The following is a 12,705-nucleotide window of genomic DNA, read 5'->3' as shown; positions in this document are numbered from 1 at the left end:
TTGTGGGTTCGATTGCCAGCCAGGGAACATACCTAGGTTGCAGGTTCAATCTCTAATTGGGGCATGTACTGGAGGCAACTGATCAATGTTTCTCACATCAATGTCTCTCTCTCTCTAAAATCAATAAATGTATCCTCAGGTAAGGATTAAAAATAACAATAATAGTAAAAATAATAATACATGATCTAGAGTGCTCATGTGGAAACTGGTGGTCAGTGGGCTGTATCCAGCCCTTAAATGTGTTTGATGGATCATTGTGGAGTTTTGAGTCAAGAGGGTGTTTATTCCCCAGGTTTCCTCAGTCTACACCTGTTTAATGTCTATATCAAGGCTTTTTTTTCTTTTAGTTTCCTGCTTTGGCCCCTGGAGACATTTGAGTTTGAGACTCTTTTCAAGAGAAAGGAGTGGAAGGAATCATGCTAAATAGTCAACATGATTACCTGAGGTGTGGAGGGGCTTTGATGGAGTGATGGCCATTACTTTTCCACCTATTCCTCCATACTTTAACTTCTCACAAGGGATATGTAGTATTTCAGGCAGGTCTTAATCCAATAGAGTAATGGAAGGAGAATAATATAAAAGTAGAAAAATACCTGTAATTCATTTATTTTCCCTCTTACTCATTTGGGATTGTACTATATATACGTATTTTGACATCTTCCTTTTTTTCCTTTAGAGATTTAGCAGAAACATTTCCCTCATATTTAAAAAATCTCATCACAAATATTGTTCTAGGTTTTATATTCTATTGTATGGATGCACCTAATTTACTTAAACACCAGTCTGACTGGACATTTCAAAGATTTCTATTTTTTTAATAAACAATGTGGAAACCTTTGTGCAACTTTTGTGCATTTTTAAGTATTTCCTTAGGATAGGTACCCAGAAATGAAATTACTAAAGCGAATAGTGTAAGTGATTAATATATACTGACAAATTTCTTTTCAAAAACCTTAACCAGTTTTCACAAGCAGTGTATGGGTACCCAATTTCACCAATTATTGCTGTGACTGGGTAGCATCTTTTTTTAACTTTTCTAGTTTTTAAAGGTATCTCTCATCTCTTAGCTTTTTATCCTTCCCCACACCCTTGGGGACCCAGCAGTGGTGCTGTAAGTGGTCAAGAACACCCTACTAGTTGCTCCAGCCTCAAAACTAACTTTAACTCAACCCTTGCCAGGTGGCTCAGTTGGTTGGAGCATTGTCCCATACACCAAACATTTCAGGTTTGATCCTTGGTAGTAGTCTTTTACAGGAAGACTACTTTTCCTGCGAAAAGGGGCTTTGGGAAGGTCGAGGGGGATGGGGCAGAAGAATTTTCTGGCGAGACAGTGTGCCCCTTTTTAACAGATCTAATCATCAATTTTTTTTCTTCCTCCTTCCACTAATCTTTCCTTTTCAGACCCACCCCCACCCGTTTCCGTTCAGGAAACGTTGACTTTTGTGCAGTCTGCATATTCTTTGACTTCCTCTTTCACATGAACTCTCAGGCTTCCAGATTAGAGTTTGAAAGTAAAGTCACAACTTAGAATAGTCTCTCATATGCCAGAGAGCTGGCAAGTCCAGCTGGCCCTCACCATTCAATCAGCCTGGTAGGGAGATGATGAAGCCCACACAGGTCATAACTCACTGTCCACATTCTCTCACTGTGATTTCATGTACCTGTGTGGTACCCGAACACACACACACATAGAGCTATGCATGATATCATAGTTTTTAATCTACATCATTTAACATAATCATTCTGTGCCTTACTTTTTTTCATTCATCATTGTTTTAAAAAGCATCCAGTTTATATGGATAGGTGTTATCCCTCATTTTAGCTTCTGTATACCATACCATATTATGAATAAACCACCGTGCTCACCCACTCTCCTGCTGATAGACATGTGGCCTGTTTTTAACTTATGGTTATTACATGTTGGACTTCAATGACCTTTCTCATACATCCTCTGGTGCTCTCATAGAAGAGTTATTCTAGGGAATATTCCTAGAAGTAGGCTTGCAGGGTTGTAAACCACATTTTAAGTTTTCTAGATATTGCCAATTATTTTCCAAGGGGTTTCTGTCAATTTTCACCCCTAGCAGCTGTTTCTGAAGGTTACTATTTCCCTACATCATGAACAGACTTCACACCTTGAGGCATATTCATTTTACCAATCTAATCTGTGAAATAGTATCTGTTTTCTTCCTCTTTAAATTACCACATATTTCTTGCTTTATATGAAAGTATGTTAACTTATTCCACTGTTCCCCTATTGATGAACATTTATGTTGTTTCCTTTTTGTGTCTTTGTTTGTTTTTGGTATTATAAATAGTGCTACAAGAAGTAAACATGTACAAACATCCTGATGTACTGCTGTTTTAATTACTGTCAGATTAATATCCAGAACTCACGTTGTTGGGTCAAATCAATATTTATCACTTCAAGAAATACTGACAAAAATCCTTTCCCAAAATTTCATAGTAATTTTCAGTCCCACCAATTGTTCATAAAAATGTACTTTAATTCATACTTTTTTCCAGTACCTGGTGATACTGATCTTTAAATTTTTTGACATTCTGAAAACCCCTGAGATCCATTGCTAATTTAATCTGCGTTTCCCTGACCACTGGTGAGTTAAGCATCTCTGCATTGCCTCACTTTGAAGTGCCTATTTACATGTTAGGATGGTGTCCCTTTGGTATATGTACACCATGTCATCTGTCTTCTGTTGCCTTTCTCACAGAGGATTTTAGTTATTTTCTAAACTATGCATATTGTTTTTCCTTTATAACTTTTTGGTTTCCTGCTTTGTTTAGAAGGCCCTCCCCATCCAATGTTACATAAATACTCCTATATTTTTGTTTAACACTTTTATAATTTTGTTTTTTTTAACTTTAGGCCTCTTTTCATCTGTTATGTATTTTTATACATAATGTGAAGTAGTAGTCAAAGGTCTCTGATATCATTTATTATATAATACATTTCTTTCTACTGCCCTGGCTGTCAGTTCCTGGGCTTAGCTCCCACTTAGAGCCACTTGCTTTGTGTCCCATGTAAGTTGTTGAATCTTTCTGTGTCTCAGTCCCCACAATCTATAAAGTAGACAGAATAATCGTACTACATCCTAGAGTTTGTGAGAGAATTAAATTTGTTAAACCATGAAAATACACAGAATATTATTTGGCACATAGAAAGCACGCAATAAGTATTAGCTAGTTTTGTATTATATTCACATATTTTCTTGGGTCTGATTCTGGACTTTGTGTATTAGTCTTATTTTTTTACACTACAACCCAGCACCATTTTTTATTATTATAACTTTCTAATATATGTTAATAGCTGTTTTGTTATTTCACTACTCTTTTTAAAGATTTTCATCATGAGAATTGTTTTGAACTACATATGAATTGTGTTATATACTGGCATTTTAGTGATCGTCGGGCTTTTCATCTGAGAACTCAATCTGTTCTTTCAATAGAGTTTCTAGTTTTCTTCATGCAGGTCTTTCTCCTTTCAAGTTACTTTATAACTAGGAAAATTATAGCTTGCATAACTTTGAGTGGGATATTTTTCTGTTTTTAAATAGTATTGCTAGGATCAAGATAAATTACTCATTTTTGAAAATATTTACCTTGTACTGACACCTTACTAAATTTTATTGGCACTAATCATTTTTCAGTATATTTTATTATGCTATTACAGTTGTCTCAATTTTTCCCCCATTGTCCCTCTCCATCCGGTAACCCCTTCCCTCCAGTAATTAACCCCTTAGTTCATGTGCATGGGTAGTATATACAAATTCTTTGGCTTCACCATTTCCTATATTATTCTTAATGTCCCCCTGTCTATTTTGTACTTACCAACTATGCTTTTTAATCCCTGCACCTTCTCCCTCATTCTGTCTCTTCCTCTTCCCTGCCGATAACCCTCCAAATGATCTCTACACCTGGTATTCTGTTCCTGTTGTAGTTGTTTGCTTAGCTTGGTTGTTTTTTTAGATTCAGTTGTTGATAGTTGTGAATCCGTTGTCTTTTTAATGTTCATAGTTTTGATCTTTTTTTTTCCTTAGGTAAGTCCCTTTAACATTTCATGTGATAAGGGCTTGGTGATAATGAATTCCTTTAACTTTATGTTATAGGGGAAGCACTTTATCTGCCCTTCCATCCTGAATAATAGCTTAGCTTGCTAGAGTGAGCTAGGTTGTAGGTCCTTGCTTTTCATCACTTTAAATACTTCTTGCCAGTCCCTTCTTGCCTGCAAAGTTTCTTTTGAGAAATCAGCTGATAGTCTTATGGGTACTCCTTTGTAAGTACCTCTCTGGTTTTCTCTTATTATTAAGATTCTCTCTTTATCTTTAACCTCTGGCATTTTAATTATGTATGTCTTGATGTAGTCTTCTTTGGGTCCAATTTGTTTGGGATTCTGTGCTTCCTGAACTTGTATATCTATTCCATTTGCCAAACTAGGGAAGTTTTCTTTCATTATTTTTTCAAATAAGTTTTCAGTTTCTGGCTCTTCTGAAACACTGAGTATATCTCAATGTTTTACTTTCCTCTCATAAGAAAGATTTAAAAGGAAGGAACATTAAGAATATAACTAGAAAAGCTGAAATCTCAGAATGTAAATTTTGGTTTTTAAACAAATATAAGATCATTCTCCCTGCACTAAAGAAACTGACAGTTTGTTTTGTTTTTGCTATAAACAAAGATAAAAGTAAAATTTGAAACAACAAAACATAAATATCCAATGCTGCAGGTTAGGTTTCAAGGACACCAGGATACAAAAACTTTGGTTGAATAGAGTACATGGCCCTTTGTTAGGGGGAGCTATTATGATGTTAAGAAGCCCTAAACCTGCTATTGGCAGCTGTCTGTGCCCAGTGGAAGCAGGAGGCTCATTTAGCAACCTGCCACCTTGTGCACCCTACTGCTCAGCCATAACAAGTGTCCCTACCCCCTACCCCCTGCGCCCCCCACCTCACACCACCACCTCACACAGATCAGGGTGCATTGACCAACATGGTGGGACATTGACATCTAGGTCAGGCATGGTGGGGCAGTCTTTGCCACATGTAACTTTGGTGACCAGCAAGGCAGTTCTGTGCTGGGAGGAACATTGGGAGATATTGCTGTTCAGTGTCACATCAAATAAATTAGGTCTTCTGATGTTTACTTTTTCATTTCCTTTCACACAATAGTACACACCTACCATTCACTCACTATCCCTCTGCTGTAAGCTCAGTTTTAGGTTGAGGAGGCCTCAGACCTCCCACTATAATGCTCAAGGAACATCAAAGAGGGCTGACTCAGAGCCTTGGAAAGGGTCCCAGCACCTCTTTGGATGCACCTTCAACTATAATATGTTGCCCCGATGGCAGGCACATCCTCAGACTACACAGACAGTCTTCACCTTGAGGTACTGACCCAAAGGCATTAACCCGTTTTTCTCCTCCTTTTGTATGCTCAGATGGATGGAATGGAACCCTGGATTCCCCTTGAGTATTGATGCCAAAAGCCACAAGGACTTACCTCGAGATATCCAGTTTGATAGTGAGAAAGGAGTGGACTTTGTTCTGAACTACTCTAAAGCGTAAGTCTAGAACTTAAGGATACTGGACAGCTTCGCCCATGGCCAGGGCTGCAAGTGTGACCCTCACTCCTTTCTTCATGGGGCGCATGAGCTTAGGGAGCAGCTCAGCCAAACAGCTTTTTTCAAGTGCTTTTGAATATATCTTGATTATAGAGCAGATTCTCAATGCACAATCACAACATACCTTCTATGTAAAAAAACTTACAACCTGGAAGGCTCCAGATAGCTATGTTTCACCTCAAAATGGAAGTCTTTACTTGGAATGCCTCATGCCCATCCACATCTTATCCCTTCATTGCCACCTCAAGGGAAAAAAATATGCAGGTTGTCACCAAGATGGCAGGGATCTGCAGTGATAATGGCCACCATGCCTGTGTTGATCCCTGGCATGTATTACTTATCCTCATTCATCCTTCACAACAACCCCATGGGGTAGGCATTTGCAGACGAGGAACCTGAGGACTAAGGAAGTCAAATACCTGGGCCAAGATCCCTGCTACTAAATTGCAGAGATCAGAGTTTTATGCTTCCTCTTTGAGGCTGAATTACCACAGGAGTTTTAAAACTTGCTGAACCCTGAGACTCCTGGGTGCTTGTTAAAAATATGGAGCCCCAGTCCCACTCCAGGGCTGATAGAGGGACCTTTGAATCTGTACCTTGACACTTCGGGGAATTCTCACAAGCATGGAAATCCAGAAAACCTTAAATCCTCATTCTGCAACCTGATAAAGAGTTAGAATGCACTGAGGAGCTCCAGAACCTCCTGACCCCAGAGCCAGGAGCTGAGTCTGCCCCAGAGTAGAACTGTGGCCCACAGTGGGCATCTCCAGGAAGAAAACAGGTGGAGAACTACCAACCCAGTCAGTTTCTGTGCAACATTCACTTAGATGCATAGCTGCTCCTCTAGAGAAAGGTGCCTTGTTTGTTTGGATTTCTGAAAGGAAATTGCAGGAGGCCACACACCCAGGCCTCTGTCGAGACCTTTGTCCTTTGGATGTTTTGGAAGAACTGTACACACAAAAAGCCTCACAATAATTCTCTGCAGAAAATCCCCTCACATCGTAAAGACCATATGTATTTGTCTCTCTAAAGCTGCATGTAAGTGGGAGGGCATAGTAGTAAGGGCCTGACTTAACAAGCCTCTGCTAAATACCAAGTTCCTTAGTGTGGGTGTTTTCTACATAGAATGGTCTATTTTAACCTTCACAGCAACCTTGGGAAGTAGGCAGTGTGTTTCCAGATGAGTAAACTGAGATTCCACTGGGTCCAGGTCAAAGAATTTACCTAAAATTATTTAGGCAGAAATTGGCAAAACCAGGATTTGAATGCAGGTCTGTGTGGGTCCAAAGCTGGGGATTCCTCCCCACCACTACCACTATAATTGGGATCAACTAGAGAGAAAAATTAAAACCAAATGCCTGGGTTGATAATGCAGCAGTACCCAACATCTGGCTTCCTGGAAGCATCATGACAATTAAATGTCCTATTCCCACCCAGAAACTGGCATTGTTGAGCCAAAGGCATGTTGCTTTAGTAAGGCAGAGCCCAGATCAAAATGAGATAAGCAGAACAGAGGCCCTTGTGACAGGAAAAGAAAATTATAAAATGAAGGTGCAGTGAAGTCACGGGAGAAGATACTGCTTTGGGGAATAGTGCCTCCTTGCTTGGTAATGGTAGAAGGTTGGATGGTAGATATATGGATAGGGAATAGATGGATTGTGGAGAGTGGATGAATGGTGGAAGGATGGATGGTGGTGGGTAGATTCATGGATAGTAAGACAAAGAAGAATGGATGGATGGATTGATGATGAAGGGAGAGAAAGATGAATAGATATGCAAATAGTGGATGGATGAATGGATGGTGGAATGAAGACCAGGCTGTGCCTTTCTTAGGTCTGCTCAGTGTTCCTTAAGGTCACAGTCATCTTTGTATTTCAGAAGCCTAGCATAGCACTTGCCACAGACTAGGTGCTGAGTATACTTTGTCAAAATAAAATGAGTGTGACCCAACTGGCCTCTCAAGGGCCTTCGTTGTCACTGCATAGACCCTCACTTCACACATGCACACACACGCACAATTACCTTTCCTTCTCATATATCCCCATCATGACTAATGGTAGCTCAGATCAGTGGTTCACAATTCTGATTGTGCATTTAGTGAGACAGATTCTATGCTACTCACCCTTCCTCACCCTGCCATGCCTGCACCTGCCAGCATCTTCCAGTCTGGGCATAGGTATATTTTAAAAGTTCCCTGGGAAATTCCAATGTGCAGCTAGGTTTGAAGCTACTGGCCTAGATTCCTTCCTCAGGCTTATATTCCTCCCAGTTGCATGTGGGGTCAAGTATATCTCCTGGGGTCTCGCTGAACATATCTTCCTCTCCCAGGTCTACCATCTACCCCTGGGTATTGAGAAACCTCCTTCTACCTGCTTCTGTGGGTTCCATCCCACATAGCAATTGGAAGGTTATTGTCAAGTGGACATATAGTTTGTTGGAGGTTCCATCTACAAAGGCAAATATATCTCTTTTATTCCAATATTTGAGATCTTTCAGTGATTGCCCCAACTGCAGGCAAGAGCCCAGGTATATTCACCCAGCTCCCCCACTTCTATCCTGCCCCACCTGCAGAAGACATTCCAGCAATGAGCATCCAGACTGATTTGCCAGGAAACAATTTCCCTTTGTCTTCACCCATGCTGTTTCTACTGCCTCAAATGCTCATTTTTGCCTAGCTAAGTCCAACTCATCATTTTTCAGGACTTTGGTGAGATGCCTCTTCTTCCAGAAACTCTTAGAAGCCCCTGGGTCTGAGTGATATTTTTTCTCCTGTGCTCCCCAGGATTGGCTTCACAGGTCACCATAACTTTCAAGTTACACCATAGCCCATCTTTATTTACATCTTTCATGTCACTTGGCTTCTTGACCTGTGGAGCCCAAGTGACATGGAAGACATCTGACATGGGCCCTCAGCCTCAGCTGGCACAGCACAAATAGAGTGGTCAGCTGAGCACCACCTTTCTTGGCACAGTGAACTAAGATCCATGGAGTCCAAAGAAGGAGATAAGAGACATGACCTCTGCATTTGAGGTGGGGTGGTGTGAAGTCTGAGTCAAAGGGGGTTGACCTCAGGGAAGCAGTTCAGAAGAACCACCTTTACCTTGGGGAGGTAAGGGGTACATGGGAGAGGGGCTTGGGCTAGTAGAAGGTGATCCTATGGAAACTGTGTAACTTCTCTCAGCCTTGGCGTTTTCATCAAAAACAAGATTACAACTCTAACTTGGAGTTTTTGTGATAATATAGTATGCATATGTACTACATATTTTAACCATGCAAGGAGAAGTTTCTCTCTAAAAACAGTTAATCTACCTCCATTCTTGGTAATGTGGTCATGCCAGGCAGGACCCACTTCTCTATCATCACCCACCTGCTGAGCACCTGTAGATTGGCTTCTGCCCTCAAGGGCTCAGAGAGGAACCTTCTCCGGTGCTATATCATTAGGATCCAGGAAGGCTTCACAGCAGAAGGCCATCTGTCCTAGCCCTGATGTGGGCCAAGCAGACACAGAGAAGTAGGACAAGGATACTGGGGCAGAGAGCCACCATATGCTAAGTTCAGACATGACTGGGTCTGCTCACAGAACCAGGTGAGTTGTGAAATTTCCTGATGGCATCAGAGGAGGAGTATGTTTGCAGTCTGTTTGCTCTGTTTTGCAGTCTGTTTACTCACTGTTTGCAGTCTGGAGCTTGATTGCAATAGGTTGGCAGACTGATAAGGACATGTTCTCTTTAAAAGAAATTGAGAAAGAGAGCTTCCTTCCCAGTGGAGTAGGACAGTGCAGAAATGTGACTAAATTTTGGGAGAGTTGACTGGCCTCATGCAAAGACCAGGGTGCTCAGACCCTCATCCACTGTGCATTTTTCATCAGATGAGATTGGATGGGAGTAGCTCCTTGAAGGGATGGATATCCTTCTCCCTGGTCCAGAGGCACCTGACCCATATCCCAGTCATCTTCCTAGAAAGACAGCCCCAGAAATGCTGTCATGAGCCATGATTGACCACTACAAAGTCTGGATTTGCAATGTTCAATGAAAGATGAGAAGATGTACAGGGAGTCAGAGCTGCAGAAACTTAACCTGGCAGGCTTTGGGAGGTCAGATAAGAGAGCCCAGAGGAAGAGAAGAAGCTGACTGAAGACAGGGAACAGGAGATCGGGGATGTTGTATGAACAGACCAAGGATCCAGTTTGAATTCTGATCACAGTGGGGAGATGCTGATGGAAGAACCCAAGCACCCTTGACATTATGCATCTGGCTTGTAAGGAAAGTAGATGGGTCTTAAAGAGAGAAGCTGAGGAAGAAGAGGTTTGGAGGGAAAGATGAGTCCAGTGATGGGGCATGTTGAGCTCAAGAGGCCCGTGTGGCCTTTGTTGGCAAGGTCTGGTGAGCAGTAGAAAATGTAGTCTTGAGGCAGTGCAGAAAATCCTTAAGAAAGCATTGAGGCCAAGCAAGGTCAGGAGCCCTGTGAGGCACAGGAAAAAGAGGTCAAGGGCCAGATACAGGCTTGGTTGTTGAGAGTAAGGGGGCAGGAAGAGGAGTCTGTGTGGTCTGACAGGAGTAATTCCCCTTAACCTTTGCTCCCGGCCCGCACACCAGCTACCCAGTGCCCAGTGCCTGTCTGAGGTAAGACAAAATTATCATGTATATGGCAGCTCCTTGAAAGAAGCTGATAGTGAAAGCAAGGAAAGAGCTGGCCTCTAAGATGAAGAAGAGCAGGGGCCTACAGAGAAGAGACAGAATCACAAAGGATGGGACATAGTTCTAGTGAGGGTTGAGGGTGATGGAAGCAGGCTGATGAGGCTGAGGGGTGGAGCCCTCAAGCTAGGAATGAGAAAGAGAGAGTAAGATGAAAGAATGGAGAGGGAGGGATGTTGAGAGAGCTCACCCTCTTGGCTTGGAGGCCAAAGCCATGAGTTTTGTGTGGGAAGAAGACCCCACCTCTTATTGCCACTCCAGCTCAGAAAGAAGCTGGCAGCACATCACCAAAGCACTCATAGAAAATAGGGTTCTTCCCCTTAACTTTACAAATGCCACCCAAAAGCCCCCACACTTCTTGGAAACTTTAAAAGCCATCTCCTCCTTCTAACTGATGCCTGTATTTCTGTATTTCAACCCTATTTACCTCTATTGATTTTTGTTACAAAATCAGAGCTTTGTCCCATTGGAAATGAAATTTGTTTCCAATTTCATTTGTAGGGGGTGGAAATGTAGGAGGGTAGAAATCCCACCTAAAAGTTATATCTAAAATTTTTAAAATTATAATTGCTAAAGTAGCATTTTTCTTATTTAAAATGGGTCATAGAATAAGAGCAAGAGTTAATACAAGGCACAAAGCATAAAGTAGCATTTCCCTAAAAAGGGGTTTGTTCTATAGTCAATTTCACTTGAAAATAATGCAACCTTCTCAGCAGTGGTTCTCCAACTATACCTTACAGCAGAATCCCCTGGGAGCTTGTGAAAACCTGGATTTCTGGACCCACTCTCAAATCTCGAATTCAGAAATCTGCATTTCTGACAAGGTCACAGTGGGTGCAGCTGGTCTGGGGACCACACTGAGAGTCCCTGCTCTAGAAGACTGTAAGGGCTCAAGAAACCCTGGTACAAAGAAATCTGCTTAATGTTGTCTCAGTGTTCTCTCTAGACTTCTCAGAGGGGCTCAGATGTCTCTCAGTACGCAGGTCAGGGCAATGAGGTTAAAAGGCACTTACCCTTTTCCCCTTTTAATTTTTTTCTCTTCATTGTGTCCTCTGCTCTTCAGTTTAGCTCAACTGGTATTTTTGTAGTACCTACTGCATGCCTGGCTTCAGGACTATACTAGGTCCCAGCAATCTTCGCCCTTTCTTTGCTGGTGGCCCTCCCCCATGTCTGCCTTAAGCCTGAACTGGGATTAGAAAGAGAAAATGATGATTCTTGCCTGGAAACAAACTCATTCAAGGAAGGAATAGTTTAATGAGTTTTTTGCTGTTAATGGCTCACAATAGCTGTTTTTTGTGAGGCCCATGTTAGGATAACTGGGTGTCTCCTGGATACTGGGCAACAAGGACAAGCAGCCAGGGTTCCCAGTGAGGGAACATAGGTCCGCACACCATCCTTCAAACAATCCTGTGCGCATGGGCCACTAGGTGACACCAGTCTAAGGATTCTGATCAGTGGGATAAGAGTCCGAATTTCCAGTAAGCCCTCAGGTGCTATCCAATGGACCACACTTGTAGGTTATAAGTTTCTTTTCCTGGGGGAAAAATATATTAATCTATTAAAATTAGGAACAAGTACCAACTCCTCTACCCTTTAAATGTAAAAGGTTGCTTACTTAAAGCCTGACTAGCTGGGTTAAATTCAGACTCTAACTGTGCCATCTTGGTAGAATTCAGTTTTCTGAATTCTTGCTATAACATAAGCACTATCATGCTTAATTGCTAAAATTGTTATGAAGTTTAAATGAACTCATGTATGCAATGCCCGCATAGTGATGACTGGCACACTGTAAGATGAATTCAGTGACTTTATTCTGGGTATTTAGAAGAACTTTCTCCTCAGTCCTGAGCCCAAGGAGCTGACTTTTCAGGCACTGTCACCACCTGTTTGCTAGCTTTTCTGGGCTTCTTCCACCCGCATGCCCAGAGAAGGTGGCTACCTGCCACTCTTCCTTTGACAAGTGTCTATTGAGCTTCTGGGGGCTGGGGGCCCAAGACGGATCAAAAATGACCCCTTGGTCCCAGCTCCAAGAAGTTCACAGTCTAGTGAGGACTGAGCTGTGGACACTCATCACACTAGTATGAAGTAGAAATTCCTTAGGAAAAGGGCCCTGGGGAAAATCAAAGCAAAGGAGGCAGTAACTCTGGGGGTGAATCTTACAAACACTTTATGAGATAGAAGGCCATCGTGGGTTTTGATGAGTCATAAGAGTTTGCCACACCAATTGGAGGAGAAGGGGTAGCATTCCGGGTAGTGATAAGTCTGGTGACCCAGGAGAACCAGAGTTTGGGCCTGTGTAGGGAAGTGGGCCTGAGGCTGCCAAGACAGGGAAGTAAGGAGCCCACCCTCTACCTGAGGAGGGTGGCAGAGGTCAGG

General features: G+C 42.1%; 1 protein-coding gene across 3 annotated transcripts in view; it reads left to right on the top strand.

Moving 5' to 3' along the window:
* ALOX5 (arachidonate 5-lipoxygenase) overlaps nucleotides 1-12,705 on the top strand; it is a 44,276-nt gene that overhangs the window by 13,434 nt on the left and 18,137 nt on the right. For all 3 annotated transcript variants that reach the window (XM_037127460.2, XM_037127458.2, XM_037127457.2), the window contains exon 4: nucleotides 5,453-5,575. In XM_037127460.2, coding sequence (XP_036983355.1) covers nucleotides 5,453-5,575 — 123 coding nt within the window. The remainder of the gene's footprint in view (nucleotides 1-5,452; nucleotides 5,576-12,705) is intronic.

The sequence above is a fragment of the Artibeus jamaicensis genome, unplaced genomic scaffold (assembly GCF_021234435.1).
Source record: "Artibeus jamaicensis isolate MK-2021 breed Jamaican fruit bat unplaced genomic scaffold, CSHL_Jam_final contig_468, whole genome shotgun sequence".
Lineage (NCBI taxonomy): Eukaryota > Metazoa > Chordata > Mammalia > Chiroptera > Phyllostomidae > Artibeus > Artibeus jamaicensis.
The sequence above is the reverse complement of the archived record's forward strand: the minus strand, read 5'-3'. Positions and strand labels throughout refer to the sequence as shown.